Raw genomic sequence first — 17,237 nt, forward strand, 5'->3', positions numbered from 1 at the left:
GCTTTATAGTGAATGGTATATTAACTATAGGTGGAAGTATTAGCTACAGTTCAAGCGGTTTTTATCATATTGCAGCTAATATATTATCTGTAGTGTATTCTGTACTATCTGTGAAAGTATTTTTTATAGTTCAAGCAGTATTATTTATAGTGAAAGATATATAATATGTGTATGCTTTCTAGTGTATGCCATATTAACTATAGGTGGAAGTATTATCTACAGTTCAGGCAGTGGTATATATAACACATCTTGTATTATCTACAGTTCAGGCAGTATTATCTATAGTGTAAGATATATAATAATATCTATATGGTTTATAGTGTATGGTATATTAAGTATAGATGGAAGTGTTATCTACAGTTCAGGCAGTTTTATTCATATTGCAGCTAATATATTATCTGTAGTGTATTCTGTAGTATCTGTGAAAGTATTATTTACAGTTCAAGCAGTATTATCTATAGTGAAAGATATATAATAATATGTGTATGCTTTATAGTGTATGCCATATTAACTATAGGTGGAAGTATTATCTACAGTTCAGGCAGTGGTATATATACCATATATTGTATTATCTACAGTTCAGGCAGTATTATCTATACTAGTGCAAGATATATAATAATATCTGTATGCTTTATAGTGAATGGTATATTAACTATAGATGGAAGTATTATCTACAGTTCAGGCAGTTTTATACATATTGCAGCTAATATATTATCTGTAGTGTATTCTGTACCAACTGTGAAAGTATTTTTTACAATTCAGGCAGTATTATCTATAGTGTAAGATATATAATAATATCTGTATGCTTTCTAGTGTATGCCATAATAACTATAGATGGAAGAATTATCTACAGTTCAATAAGTTTTATTAATATTGAAGAAAATACTGTATATTATCTGTGTATTTTATACCAACTGTGAAAGTATTTTTTATAGTTCAGGCAGTATTATCTATAGTGTAAGACTTATAATAATATCTGTATGCTTTATAGTGAATGGTATATTAACTATAGGTGGAAGTATTAGCTACAGTTCAAGCGGTTTTTATCATATTGCAGCTAATATATTATCTGTAGTGTATTCTGTACTATCTGTGAAAGTATTTTTTATAGTTCAAGCAGTATTATTTATAGTGAAAGATATATAATATGTGTATGCTTTCTAGTGTATGCCATATTAACTATAGGTGGAAGTATTATCTACAGTTCAGGCAGTGGTATATATAACACATCTTGTATTATCTACAGTTCAGGCAGTATTATCTATAGTGTAAGATATATAATAATATCTATATGGTTTATAGTGTATGGTATATTAAGTATAGATGGAAGTGTTATCTACAGTTCAGGCAGTTTTATTCATATTGCAGCTAATATATTATCTGTAGTGTATTCTGTAGTATCTGTGAAAGTATTATTTACAGTTCAAGCAGTATTATCTATAGTGAAAGATATATAATAATATGTGTATGCTTTATAGTGTATGCCATATTAACTATAGGTGGAAGTATTATCTACAGTTCAGGCAGTGGTATATATACCATATATTGTATTATCTACAGTTCAGGCAGTATTATCTATACTAGTGCAAGATATATAATAATATCTGTATGCTTTATAGTGAATGGTATATTAACTATAGGTGGAAGTATTATCTACAGTTCAAGCGTTTTTTATCATATTGCAGCTAATATATTATCTGTAGTGTATTCTGTACCAACTGTGAAAGTATTTTTTATAGTTCAACCAATATTATCTATAGTGAAAGATATATAATAATATGTGTATGCTTTATAGTGTATGCCATATTAACTATAGGTGGAGGTATTATCTACAGTTCAGGCAGTAATATATATATAACACATCTTGTATTATCTATAGTGCAAGAGATATAATAATATCTGTATGCTTTCTAGTGTATGCCATATTAACTATAGGTGGAAGTATTATCTACAGTTCAGGCAGTAGTATATATACCAGTTCTTGTATTATCTACAGTTCAGGCAGTGGTATATATAACACATCTTGTATTATCTACAGTTCAGGCACTATGCAGAGCAATGATTGGCTGGCAATGAAGGACCTCCCACCCTCTGTTTGGGGAATTATGGGAAGATAATATGAAGACAGATATAAAAAGTGCAATGGTTTTTTTTCCAGGGGGTCTATTCCTTGTATAAAGTTTATTCGGTCTTTAATAAAGCACGGCGTGCGGTCGGGGCGTGTCGCGCCCCTTCTGCGTTGGCGGTTAGCGGTGACCCCCGCGTTCCGCAATTGGATTTAGCATCCAGAAGAGACAATATAACCCTGACGCGTTTTTCTATATTTACACCTCTGGCCCAGCGCAGGGCGAGCGCGCGGCACAATCCGCCATTGTCTCCTCTTATCAGCTCTCCGCTGCTTTCCCTCCAGTGTTTGGATGGCAGTTTCCTCGCATTGTCATTCTGCTAATTACAGCGCAGCGAGGGCGAGCGACGCCCATACACCATGTATTCTCACTGCGGATAGGAAGAGCAATGCTGCCCCCCTGTGGGCAAACAGCAAACTCACCCACACATTGGGGACCCCCCAGAAAATAGCCGGAGAGAACAGGTGAGGTCCCCGAATTACATCAATATTAACCGGTCCAGCACTCCCCCCCCCCGTAAACCCCTCCCCCCTTCTCCCTTAGGGACCAGAACAATCTATACATGATCAGTCATCAATAACTTTGTCATTACTTAAAATAAAAATACATCATTTTCTTTTTATCACAAAGATTTCCCGGTGATTTTTGAAAAGTGAATTTAATACAAATAATACAAAATGTAACAAATCTGAAAAAAAAAACTCATTAATATCGATACTAACTAAAACAAAGGATCCATTTTATTGTATCTGGAATGGATTTTGAGGGGAATCCCTACACCAAAAAAAAAAAAAGGTGTTGGGTCCCCCAAGATCCTTACCAGACCCTGATCTGAGCATGCAGGCCAGGAAAGGGGGGGGGGGGTGAGTGAGTGCCCCCCCCCCGAACTATATCAGGTCACATGACCTCACAATCCATACCAGACCCTGATCTGAGCATGCAGGAAAGGGAAGGGGGGGGTGAGTGCCGCCCCCCAAACTATACCAGGTCACATGCCCTCATCATGGGGGGGAGTGCCCCCCCAAAGCACCTTGTCCCCATGTTAATGAGGTCATAGGCCTCTTCCCCACAACCCTGGCCCAGAGGTTGCAGCGCTGTAGAGGTGAATTATTGGAATCTGGAAGCCCCCGAATCCCAACACCCCCCCCCCCCCCCATATGAATGACTACGGGACACATTGTACCCCTATTCATTTACCAAAAATGTTTCAAAAAGTAAATAAAAATGTTGGCAGGGGTTCTCCTCAAAATCCATGCCAGACCCTTTCTCTGGCACGTTTAATAAATCATTTTGGGCCGCGCCCCCCGGAGATCATTGAGAACCCCGAAACATTACATTGTTTTCCTGAAGGCGGAGGCCCTGGGGAATAAAATGGCTCCCATCCATCCATCCTCATACATCCCTGGCTCCCATCCAGCCTCATCCTTTCCTGTCTCCCATCCTCCCTGGCACCTATCCATCCTCATCCATCCCTCTATCATCCCTGGCTCCCATCCATCCATTCTCATCAATGAACCCATCCCTGGCTCCTATCCATCCCTGGCTCCCATCCCTCCATCCTCATCCATCCCTGGCTCCCATCCCTCCATCCTCATACATCCCTGGCTCCCATCCTTCCATCCTCATACATCCCTGGCTCCCATCCCTCCATCCTCAGCCATCCCTGGCTCACATCCTTCCTCATCCATCACTCCTCCCATCTCTGGCTTATATCCCTCCATTCTCATCCATGAACCCATCCCTGGCTCCTATCCATCCCTGGCTCCCATCCCTCCATCTTCATCCATGAACCCATCCCTGGCTCTCATCCTTTCCCATCCATCCCTGGCTCCCATCCCTCCATCCTCATCCATTCCTGGCTCTCATCCTGATCCATCCCTGGCTCTCATCCTTTCACATCCATCCCTGGCTCCCATCCCTCCATCCTCATCCATCCCTCCATCCTCATCCATCCCTGGCTCCCATCCCTCCATCCTCATCCATCCCTGGCTCCTATCCCTCCATACTCATACATCCCTGGCTCCCATCCCTCCATCCTCATCCATCCCTGGCTCCCATCCTTCCTCATCCATCACTCCTCCCATCTCTGGCTTATATCCCTCCATTCTCATCCATGAACCCATCCCTGGCTCTCATCCTTTCCCATCCATCCCTGGCTCCTATCCCTCCATCCTCATTCATCCCTGGCTCTCATCCTCATCCAACCCTGGCTCTCATCCTTTCACATCCATCCCTGGCTCTCATCCTTTCACATCCATCCCTGGCTCCCATCCCTCCATCCTCATCCATCCCTGGCTCCCAACCCTCCATCCTCATCCATTCCTGGCTCCTATCCCTCCATCCTCATCCATCCCTGGCTCCAATCCCTCCATCCTCATCCATCCCTGGCTCCCATCCCTCCATCCTCATCCATCCCTGGCTCCCATCCCTCCATCCTCATCCATTCCTGGCTCCTATCCCTCCATCCTCATCCATCCCTGGCTCCTATCCCTCCATCCTCATCCATCCCTGGCTCCCATCCCTCCATCCCTGGCTCCCATCCCTCCATCCCTGGCTCTCATCCTCATCCATCCCTGGCTCTCATCCTTTCACATCCATCCCTGGCTCCCATCCCTCCATCCTCATCCATCCCTGGCTCCCATCCCTCCATCCTCATCCATCCCTGGCTCCCATCCCTCCATCCTCATCCATCCCTGGCTCCCATCCCTCCATCCTCATCCATCCCTGGCTCCCATCCTCATCCATCCCTGGCTCCCATCCCTCCATCCTCATCCATCCCTGGCTCCCATCCCTCCATCCTCATCCATCCCTGGCTCCCATCCCTCCATCCTCATCCATCCCTGGCTCCCATCTCTCCATCCTCATCCATGAACCCATCCATGGCTCCTATCAATCCCTGGCTCCCATCCTTTCCCATCCATCCCTGGCTCCCATTCCTCCATCCCTGTCTCCCATCCATCCCCCCATCCTGATCCCTGGCTAGTGGCTCCCATCCATCCCCAGCTCCCATCCCCTCTCTGTAGTGATGGGGGGACCCCCAGGACACAGATTTATGAATAGCACAGAAGGAATTATAAAGAGATGAATGGAGGCGGTACCCCTCCCCTCCTCCCCCGACTATTGGACACACCGACACTGAGCGTCCCCCGGAGCACCGACCTGGCCCCGCCCATCCTCGGCCCTGTGTTGTCTGGTCCCGCCCCTTCTGTCATTCTCGTCTACGGCCGCTGGGTGTCTCCCTTCTGCGGCGTCCCTTCGTAGCTGGGTGACGTCATCACTGCGCGTCGGTTCAGAGGCTCAGCTGGTACTGCAGAGGTGAGGGGGGCTCGGTGATGTTATTGGGGGGCCTCAGGGAATGCTGAGCTGTACTATATTACTACGGGGGGGGGGCTGTGTGTATACATATATATATATATATTACACATACATAACAGTATGGGGGGGGGTGTATAAAGATATCTGTATGGGGGGGTGTATATAGATAGCTGTATGGGGGGGGTGTATATAGATAGCTGTATGGGGGGGGTGTATATAGATAGCTGTATGGGGGGGGTGTCTATAGATAGCTGTATGGGGGGGTGTATATAGATAGCTGTATGGGGGGGGTGTATATAGATAGCTGTATGGGGGGGGGGTGTATATAGATAGCTGTATGGGGGGGTGTATAAAGATATCTGTATGGGGGGGTGTATAAAGATATCTGTATGGGGGGGGTGTATATAGATAGCTGTATGGGGGGGGGGGGGTGTCTATACATAGCTGTATGGGGGGGGTGTCTATAGATAGCTGTATGGGGGGGGGTGTATATAGATAGCTGTATGGGGGGGGGTGTATATAGATAGCTGTATGGGGGGGGGTGTATATAGATAGCTGTATGGGGGGGGTGTATATAGATAGCTGTATGGGGGGGGTGTATATAGATAGCTGTATGGGGGGGGTGTATATAGATAGCTGTATGGGGGGGTGTATATAGATAGCTGTATGGGGGGGGGGGGTGTCTATACATAGCTGTATGGGGGGGGTGTCTATAGATAGCTGTATGGGGGGGGGTGTATATAGATAGCTGTATGGGGGGGGTGTATATAGATAGCTGTATGGGGGGGGTGTATATAGATAGCTGTATGGGGGGGGTGTATATAGATAGCTGTATGGGGGGGGTGTATATAGATAGCTGTATGGGGGGGGTGTATATAGATAGCTGTATGGGGGGGGTGTATATAGATAGCTGTATGGGGGGGGTGTATATAGATAGCTGTATGGGGGGGGTGTATATAGATAGCTGTATGGGGGGGGTGTATATAGATAGCTGTATGGGGGGGGTGTATATAGATAGCTGTATGGGGGGGGGTGTATATAGATAGCTGTATGGGGGGGGTGTATATAGATAGCTGTATGGGGGGGGGTGTATATAGATAGCTGTATGGGGGGGGGTGTATATAGATAGCTGTATGGGGGGGTGTATATAGATAGCTGTATGGGGGGGTGTATATAGATAGCTGTATGGGGGGGTGTATATAGATAGCTGTATGGGGGGGGTGTATATAGATAGCTGTATGGGGGGGGTGTATATAGATAGCTGTATGGGGGGGGTGTATATAGATAGCTGTATGGGGGGGTGTATATAGATAGCTGTATGGGGGGTGTGTATATAGATAGCTGTATGGGGGGGGTGTATATAGATAGCTGTATGGGGGGGGGGGGGTGTATATAGATAGCTGTATGGGGGGGTGTATATAGATAGCTGTATGGGGGGTGTGTATATAGATAGCTGTATGGGGGGGGGTGTATATAGATAGCTGTATGGGGGGGGTGTATATAGATAGCTGTATGGGGGGTGTGTATATAGATAGCTGTATGGGGGGGGGTGTATATAGATAGCTGTATGGGGGGGGGTGTATATAGATAGCTGTATGGGGGGGGGTGTATATAGATAGCTGTATGGGGGGGGGGTGTATATAGATAGCTGTATGGGGGGGGGTGTATATAGATAGCTGTATGGGGGGGGGTGTATATAGATAGCTGTATGGGGGGGTGTATATAGATAGCTGTATGGGGGGGTGTATATAGATAGCTGTATGGGGGGGGTGTATATAGATAGCTGTATGGGGGGGGTGTATATAGATAGCTGTATGGGGGGGGTGTATATAGATAGCTGTATGGGGGGGTGTATATAGATAGCTGTATGGGGGGGGTGTATATAGATAGCTGTATGGGGGGGGTGTCTATACATAGCTGTATGGGGGGGGGGGTGTCTATACATAGCTGTATGGGGGGGGGGTGTCTATACATAGCTGTATGGGGGGGGTGTCTATACATAGCTGTATGGGGGGGGGGTGTCTATAGATAGCTGTATGGGGGGGGTGTCTATAGATAGCTGTATGGGGGGGGGTGTCTATAGATAGCTGTATGGGGGGGGTGTCTATAGATAGCTGTATGGGGGGGTGTATATAGATAGCTGTATGGGGGGGGTGTCTATAGATAGCTGTATGGGGGGGGGTGTCTATAGATAGCTGTATGGGGGGGGGTGTCTATAGATAGCTGTATGGGGGGGGGGTGTCTATAGATAGCTGTATGGGGGGTGTCTATAGAGATCTGTATGGGGGGGGGTGTCTATAGATATCTGTATGGAGGGGGGGTGTCTATAGTTATCTGTATGGAGAGGGGGTGTCTATAGATAGCTGTTTTGGGGGGGGGGGTGTCTATAGATATCTGTATGGGGGGGGGAGGGGGTGTCTAGGATCTATACTGGTAGGATCTATACTGGTATGGACTGGGTAATGTGACACAGCAAACCTTCTGGCAATGGGACGTATTGATGCCATCCTAGAGGAGTTGGACTGCCTGTGCAACCTCTATAGGGTCCAGGTATCTCCTCATGCTACCAGTAGTGACACTGACCCCCCTCTATAGGGTCCAGGTATGACCTCATCCTACCAGTAGTGACACTGACCCCCTCTATAGGGTCCAGGTATCTCCTCATACTACCAGTAGTGATACTGACCCCCTCTATAGGGTCCAGGTATGGCCTCATGCTACCAGTAGTGACACTGACCCCCTCTATAGGGTCCAGGTATGGCCTCATACTACCAGTAGTGACACTGACCCCCCTCTATAGGGTCCAGGTATGGCCTCATGCTGCCAGTAGTGACACTGACCCCCTCTATAGGGTCCAGGTATCTCCTCATACTACCAGTAGTGACACTGACCCCCTCTATAGGGTCCAGGTATCTCCTCATACAACCAGTAGTGACACTGACCCCCTCTATAGGGTCCAGGTATCTCCTCATCCTACCAGTAGTGACACTGACCCCCTCTATAGGGTCCAGGTATGGCCTCATACTACCAGTAGTGACACTGACCCCCTCTATAGGGTCCAGGTATGGCCTCATCCTACCAGTAGTGACACTGACCCCCTCTATAGGGTCCAGGTATGGCCTCATACTACCAGTAGTGACACTGACCCCCTCTATAGGGCCCAGGTATGACCTCATACAACCAGTAGTGACACTGACCCCCTCTATAGGGTCCAGGTATCTCTTCATCCTACCAGTAGTGACACTGACCCCCTCTATAGGGTCCAGGTATGGCCTCATACTACCAGTAGTGACACTGACCCCCCTCTATAGGGTCCAGGTATGGCCTCATACTACCAGTAGTGACACTGACCCCCTCTATAGGGTCCAGGTATCTCCTCATCCTACCAGTAGTGACACTGACCCCCCTCTATAGGGTCCAGGTATGGCCTCATACTACCAGTAGTGACACTGACCCCCTCTATAGGGTCCAGGTATGACCTCATACAACCAGTAGTGACACTGACCCCCTCTATAGGGTCCAGGTATCTCTTCATCCTACCAGTAGTGACACTGACCCCCTCTATAGGGTCCAGGTATGGCCTCATACTACCAGTAGTGACACTGACCCCCTCTATAGGGTCCAGGTATCTCCTCATCCTACCAGTAGTGACACTGACCCCCTCTATAAGGTCCAGGTATGGCCTCATACTACCAGTAGTGACACTGACCCCCCTCTATAGGGTCCAGGTATGGCCTCATCCTACCAGTAGTGACACTGACCCCCTCTATAGGGTCCAGGTATGGCCTCATCCTACCAGTAGTGACACTGACCCCCTCTATAGGGTCCAGGTATCACCCCATGCTACCAGTAGTGATACTTACCCCCTCTATAGGGTCCAGGTATGGCCTCATGCTACCAGTAGTGACACTGACCCCCTTTGTAGGGTCCAGGTATGGCCTCATACTACCAGTAGTGACACTGACCCCCCTCTATAGGGTCCAGGTATGGCCTCATACTACCAGTAGTGACACTGACCCCCTCTATAGGGTCCAGGTATCTCCTCATACTACCAGTAGTGATACTGACCCCCTCTATAGGGTCCAGGTATGGCCTCATACTACCAGTAGTGACACTGACCCCCTCTATAGGGTCCAGGTATCTCCTCATACTACCAGTAGTGATACTGACCCCCTCTATAGGGTCCAGGTATGGCCTCATACTACCAGTAGTGACACTGACCCCCCTCTATAGGGTCCAGGTATGGCCTCATACTACCAGTAGTGACACTGACCCCCTCTATAGGGTCCAGGTATCTCCTCATACTACCAGTAGTGACACTGACCCCCTCTATAGGGTCCAGGTATGGCCTCATCCTACCAGTAGTGACACTGACCCCCTCTATAGGGTCCAGGTATCTCCTCATACTACCAGTAGTGATACTGACCCCCTCTATAGGGTCCAGGTATGACCTCATACTACCAGTAGTGACACTGACCCCCTCTATAGGGTCCAGGTATGGCCTCATACTACCAGTAGTGACACTGACCCCCTCTATAGGGTCCAGGTATGACCTCATACTACCAGTAGTGACACTGACCCCCTCTATAGGGTCCAGGTATGGCCTCATACTACCAGTAGTGACACTGACCCCCTCTATAGGGTCCAGGTATGACCTCATACTACCAGTAGTGACACTGACCCCCTCTATAGGGTCCAGGTATGGCCTCATACTACCAGTAGTGACACTGACCCCCTCTATAGGGTCCAGGTATCTCCTCATACTACCAGTAGTGACACTGACCCCCTCTATAGGGTCCAGGTATGACCTCATACTACCAGTAGTGACACTGACCCTCTCTATAGGGTCCAGGTATGACCTCATACTACCAGTAGTGACACTGACCCTCTCTATAGGGTCCAGGTATGGCCTCATACTACCAGTAGTGATACTGACCCCCTCTATAGGTTCCAGGTATGGCCTCATACTACCAGTAGTGACACTGACCCCCCTCTATAGGGTCCAGGTATGGCCTCATACTACCAGTAGTGACACTGACCCCGTCTATAGGGTCCAGGTATCTCCTCATACTACCAGTAGTGACACTGACCCCCTCTATAGGGTCCAGGTATGGCCTCATCCTACCAGTAGTGACACTGACCCCCTCTATAGGGTCCAGGTATCTCCTCATACTACCAGTAGTGATACTGACCCCCTCTATAGGGTCCAGGTATGACCTCATACTACCAGCAGTGACACTGACCCCCTCTATAGGGTCCAGGTATGGCCTCATACTACCAGTAGTGACACTGACCCCCTCTATAGGGTCCAGGTATGGCCTCATACTACCAGCAGTGACACTGACCCCCTCTATAGGGTCCAGGTATGACCTCATACTACCAGTAGTGACACTGACCCCCTCTATAGGGTCCAGGTATGGCCTCATACTACCAGTAGTGACACTGACCCCCTCTATAGGGTCCAGGTATGACCTCATACTACCAGTAGTGACATTGACCCCCTCTATAGGGTCCAGGTATGGCCTCATACTACCAGTAGTGACACTGACCCCCTCTATAGGGTCCAGGTATCTCCTCATACTACCAGTAGTGACACTGACCCCCTCTATAGGGTCCAGGTATGACCTCATACTACCAGTAGTGACACTGACCCTCTCTATAGGGTCCAGGTATGACCTCATACTACCAGTAGTGACACTGACCCTCTCTATAGGGTCCAGGTATGGCCTCATACTACCAGTAGTGATACTGACCCCCTCTATAGGTTCCAGGTATGGCCTCATACTACCAGTAGTGACACTGACCCCCCTCTATAGGGTCCAGGTATGGCCTCATACTACCAGTAGTGACACTGACCCCCTCTATAGGGTCCAGGTATCTCCTCATACTACCAGTAGTGACACTGACCCCCTCTATAGGGTCCAGGTATGGCCTCATCCTACCAGTAGTGACACTGACCCCCTCTATAGGGTCCAGGTATCTCCTCATACTACCAGTAGTGATACTGACCCCCTCTATAGGGTCCAGGTATGACCTCATACTACCAGTAGTGACACTGACCCCCTCTATAGGGTCCAGGTATGGCCTCATACTACCAGTAGTGACACTGACCCCCTCTATAGGGTCCAGGTATGGCCTCATACTACCAGCAGTGACACTGACCCCCTCTATAGGGTCCAGGTATGACCTCATACTACCAGTAGTGACACTGACCCCCTCTATAGGGTCCAGGTATCTCCTCATACTACCAGTAGTGATACTGACCCCCTCTATAGGGTCCAGGTATGGCCTCATACTACCAGTAGTGACACTGACCCCCTCTATAGGGTCCAGGTATGACCTCATACTACCAGTAGTGACACTGACCTCCTCTATAGGGTCCAGGTATGGCCTCATACTACCAGTAGTGACACTGACCCCCTCTATAGGGTCCAGGTATGACCTCATAGTACCAGTAGTGACACTGACCCCAGCCAAATGCAAAACTAGTGACAAACAGTCAGAAAAGATGAGTAGGGAAAAAATAAAGTCAGTGGCCTCCACCTGTAAAACCATTCCTGCTTTGGAAGTTGTCTGATTGTTGCCCATCTAGTGTACCTGTTAATTTCATTATCACTAAAGCAGCTGAAACTGAATAACAACCCCCTCTGCTACTTAACTGACCAGATCAATATCCCCGGAATATAATTGACTTGATGCTATACTATGATTAAAAACTGCTCCTTTCTTTTTTTGAGTAAAATATACAAAAATATATAAAAGTATATGTGCAGCGGTGCATGTATATATGCCATAGGGCCTCCCTGCAATGCAGGCAGAGCATGGCTGGTGGGAGGGGCCGGCAGGGGGCAGATCATGGCTGGTGGGAGGGGCTGGCAGGGGGCAGATCATGGCTGGTGGGAGGGGCTGGCAGGGGGCAGATCATGGCTGGTGGGAGGGGTCGGCAGGGGGCAGATCATGGCTGGTGGGAGGGGCTGGCAGGGGGCAGATCATGGCTGGTGGGAGGGGTCGGCAGGGGGCAGATCATGGCTGGTGGGAGAGGCTGGCAGGGGGCAGATCATGGCTGGTGGGAGGGGACAGCAGGGTGCTGTACATATACTGTATGTTATGGATATAATTCACCGGCATTGACGCATTGTAGAGGGGTGAATTAAACATTCTATGGTAACTTTGTATCGCATCGACCAATCAGAATTCATCGCACTGATCTGATATTGTTTGAAATCTGGTTGCTCTTTTTGCCTGTGGTGTTGAATGAAGGTGTCTGTGTTCCGTATCTAACCTCTCTCCTCCTATCAGGGTGAAGAATGGGGACCGGAGCGGATGTCCGGGATATTTTGGAACTGGGGGGAGGGGAGTCGGAGACCCCCGGGATCATCAGCAAGAAGGACATCATCAATGCCGACAAGGTGCGTCCCTGAGAGGCGAGGAATCCATCCAATGTCACCCAACCAATCATCATCTGACCAATCAGGAGCATCAACCTTCATTTCCACACATGGCTCTGACATATACCGCAGTGCTGTACAGAGATCACTGAGCCAATCACATCAGTCTCTGTACCAGAGGAGCTTACACTCCAATGTCTCCTCCCCCCACAGTCACATCAGTCTCTGTACCAGAGGAGCTTACACTCTAATGTCCCCTCCCCCACAGTCACATCAGTCTCTGTACCAGAGGAGCTTACACTCCAATGTCTCCTCCCCCCACAGTCACATCAGTCTCTGTACCAGAGGAGCTTACACTCTAATGTCCCCTCCCCCACAGTCACATCAGTCTCTGTACCAGAGGAGCTTACACTCTAATGTCCCCTCCCCCACAGTCACATCAGTCTCTGTACCAGAGGAGCTTACACTCTAATGTCCCCTCCCCCACAGTCACATCAGTCTCTGTACCAGAGGAGCTTACACTCTAATGTCCCCTCCCCCACAGTCACATCAGTCTCTGTACCAGAGGAGCTTACACTCTAATGTCCCCTCCCCCACAGTCACATCAGTCTCTGTACCAGAGGAGCTTACACTCTAATGTCCCCTCCCCCACAGTCACATCAGTCTCTGTACCAGAGGAGCTTACACTCTAATGTCCCCTCCCCCACAGTCACATCAGTCTCAGTACCAGAGGAGCTTACACTCGAATGTCCCCCTCCCCCACAGTCACATCAGTCTCTGTACCAGAGGAGCTTACACTCTAATGTCCCCTCCCCCACAGTCACAGCAGTCTCTGTACCAGAGGAGCTTACACTCTAATGTCCCCTCCCCCACAGTCACATCAGTCTCTGTACCAGAGGAGCTTACACTCCAATGTCTCCTCCCCCCACAGTCACATCAGTCTCTGTACCAGAGGAGCTTACACTCTAATGTCCCCTCCCCCACAGTCACATCAGTCTCTGTACCAGAGGAGCTTACACTCTAATGTCCCCTCCCCCACAGTCACATCAGTCTCTGTACCAGAGGAGCTTACACTCTAATGTCCCCTCCCCCACAGTCACATCAGTCTCTGTACCAGAGGAGCTTACACTCTAATGTCCCCTCCCCCACAGTCACATCAGTCTCTGTACCAGAGGAGCTTACACTCTAATGTCCCCTCCCCCACAGTCACATCAGTCTCAGTACCAGAGGAGCTTACACTCGAATGTCCCCCTCCCCCACAGTCACATCAGTCTCTGTACCAGAGGAGCTTACACTCTAATGTCCCCTCCCCCACAGTCACATCAGTCTCTGTACCAGAGGAGCTTACACTCTAATGTCCCCTCCCCCACAGTCACATCAGACTCTGTACCGGAGGAGCTTACACTCTAATGTCCCCTCCCCCACAGTCACATCAGTCTCTGTACCAGAGGAGCTTACACTCTAATGTCCCCCCCCCCCCCCACAGTCACATCAGTCTCTGTACCAGAGGAGCTTACACTCTAATGTCCCCCCCCCCCCCACAGTCACATCAGTCTCTGTACCAGAGGAGCTTACACTCTAATGTCCCCTCCCCCACAGTCACATCAGTCTCTGTACCAGAGGAGCTTACACTCCAATGTCTCCTCCCCCCACAGTCACATCAGTCTCTGTACCAGAGGAGCTTACACTCTAATGTCTCCTCCCCCCACAGTCACATCAGTCTCTGTACCAGAGGAGCTTACACTCTAATGTCCCCTCCCCCAGAGTCACATCAGTCTCTGTACCAGAGGAGCTTACACTCGAATGTCCCCCTCCCCCACAGTCACATCAGTCTCTGTACCAGAGGAGCTTACACTCTAATGTCCCCTCCCCCACAGTCACATCAGTCTCTGTACCGGAGGAGCTTACACTCTAATGTCCCCTCCCCCACAGTCACATCAGTCTCTGTACCAGAGGAGCTTACACTCTAATGTCCCCCCCCCCCCACAGTCACATCAGACTCTGTACCGGAGGAGCTTACACTCTAATGTCCCCTCCCCCACAGTCACATCAGACTCTGTACCAGAGGAGCTTACACTCTAATGTCCCCTCCCCCACAGTCACATCAGTCTCTGTACCAGAGGAGCTTACACTCTAATGTCCCCTCCCCCACAGTCACATCAGACTCTGTACCGGAGGAGCTTACACTCTAATGTCCCCTCCCCCACAGTCACATCAGTCTCTGTACCAGAGGAGCTTACACTCTAATGTCCCCCCCCCCCCACAGTCACATCAGTCTCTGTACCAGAGGAGCTTACACTCTAATGTCCCCTCCCCCACAGTCACACACTATTATTATTATACATGTATATAGCTCTGACATATACCGCAGTGCAGTACACAGACATTCCTCATCTCTCTCTGTGTTTGGTTTTTGTAGAAGAAGTCTAAGAAATCTTCGGAGACTCTGACATTTAAGCGTCCGGAGGGGATGCACCGGGAGGTCTACGCTCTCCTCTATTCAGACAAGAAGTAAGTGTTTCTTCCAGCCTCCATTACTGAACATTGTGTGTCTTCTCTGGGGTCCCTTCTCCTCCCCGGCACATCACATGACACACAGGGGCCTCAGCTGTACAAGGAAGTGATGGTTTTTCAGCCAGAAGCAGTGTGTTGGAGGAGGAGCGCGGTGTGTTGGAGGAGGAGCGCGGTGTGTTGGAGGAGGAGCGCGGTGTGTTGGTGGAGGAGCGGTGTGTTGGTGGAGGAGCGGTGTGTTGGAGGAGGAGCGGTGTGTTGGAGGAGGAGCGGTGTGTTGGAGGAGGTGCGGTGTGTTGGAGGAGGAGGAGCGGTGTGTTGGAGGAGGAGGAGCGGTGTGTTGGAGGAGGAGCGGTGTGTTGGAGGAGGAGCGGTGTGTTGGAGGAGGAGCGGTGTGTTGGAGGAGGAGGAGCAGCGGTGTGTTGGAGGAGGAGGAGCAGCGGTGTGTTGGAGGAGGAGCAGCGGTGTGTTGGAGGAGGAGGAGCGGTGTGTTGGAGGAGGAGGAGCGGTGTGTTGGAGGAGGAGGAGGAGCGGTGTGTTGGAGGAGGAGGAGCAGCGGTGTGTTGGAGGAGGAGGAGCAGCGGTGTGTTGGAGAAGGAGGAGCGGTGTGTAGGAGGAGGAGCGATGTGTTGGAGGAGGAGCGATGTGTTGGAGGAGGAGCGGTGTGTTGACTTGGTTCGACCCCCTCACACGACTGGCTGGCCAATACCTAAGGGTACTCTGGGTGGTAGAGAGGAGTGACATTACGGAAGGGATGAGTACGGAGTTAGAATCTGTGTGGGTAGAACTTCATAGGGAAGAAGTAAAGGGGAAAGTAATTGTGGGGGTTTGTTATCGGCCGCCCAACCAAAGGGAGGAGGTTGATTTGGAATTTCTATCATTGTTGGGTAAAGCGGCAAAGTTGAGGCCAGTCATCATATTGGGGGACTTCAGTTATCCCGACATTGACCGGGAAGAGGGGACCGCACACTCACTAAAGGCCCGTCTCTTCATGAATGTCTTACAGGACAACTACATGTCTCAGTTGGTGGATTCTCCTACTAGAAAGAATGCAGTGCTGGATCTATTAATTACTAATGACCCAGATCTAATCTCAGATGTAGGAGTCCAGGACAACGTGGGTTCTAGCAATCACAGGATTATCACATTTAACGTAAATCGCAAGATAGCAAGGCAAGAGCGGAACCTAAAACCCTAAACGTCAGAAGGGCAAACATTCCCAAACTGTGCTCAATGATAGAGGAAATAAACTGGGACCAATCCCTGGGATCACTGACCAGAGAGGAAAACTGGGAATGCTTTAGGAACATATTAAACAAATGCATCTCACAGTGCATTCCTATGGGAAATACATTTAGAAGAGCCAAACCTGGCTGGCTAAACCGTAACGTAACAAAACTTGTTAGGGGAAAAAAAAGTGGCTTCGGGGACTTCATTGGCTTTCCACCAATACAAGGAATTGAATAAGAAATGTAAAAACGAAATCAAGAAGGCTTAAATCGACTTTAAGAGACAAATAGCAGAGGAAAGTAAAATGAACCCTAAGAAATTATTTACATATATTAATAACAAACAAACAAGGTCAGAGAACGTTGCACACATAATTAACAATGATGGGAGGATGGTTACAGAGGACACTGAAAAAGCAACCGTGCTGAACGCTTTCTTCTCCTCAGTCTTTACACAGGAAAAGGAGGGGTATGGTTAGCAGTACTTCACATGACTTGCCGCTATGGCTAACAGAGGGTGAAATCATGAAAAGGCTGGATAACATTAACACAAATAAATCACCAGGCCCGGATGGCGTACATCCGAGAGTACTCAAGGAACTCAGTTAAGTTATATATAGACCACTGTTCCTGATCTTTGCAGACAGTATTTTAAAAGGAACTGTACC

At 48.9% G+C, this 17,237-nt stretch overlaps 1 protein-coding gene across 1 annotated transcript in view; it reads left to right on the forward strand.

Annotated features, from left to right (window-relative positions):
* The first annotated feature begins 5,339 nt into the window (after positions 1-5,339).
* DMAP1 (DNA methyltransferase 1 associated protein 1) overlaps positions 5,340-17,237 on the forward strand; it is a 138,103-nt gene continuing 126,205 nt past the window's right edge. The window contains exons 1-3 of the mRNA XM_082265025.1: positions 5,340-5,441; positions 12,741-12,850; positions 15,249-15,340. Of these exons, the coding sequence (XP_082121151.1) occupies positions 12,749-12,850; positions 15,249-15,340 (194 nt within the window). The 5' untranslated portion in view covers positions 5,340-5,441; positions 12,741-12,748. The remainder of the gene's footprint in view (positions 5,442-12,740; positions 12,851-15,248; positions 15,341-17,237) is intronic.

This window comes from Pelophylax lessonae, assembly GCF_965119305.1.
Source record: "Pelophylax lessonae genome assembly, chromosome: 8".
Lineage (NCBI taxonomy): Eukaryota > Metazoa > Chordata > Amphibia > Anura > Ranidae > Pelophylax > Pelophylax lessonae.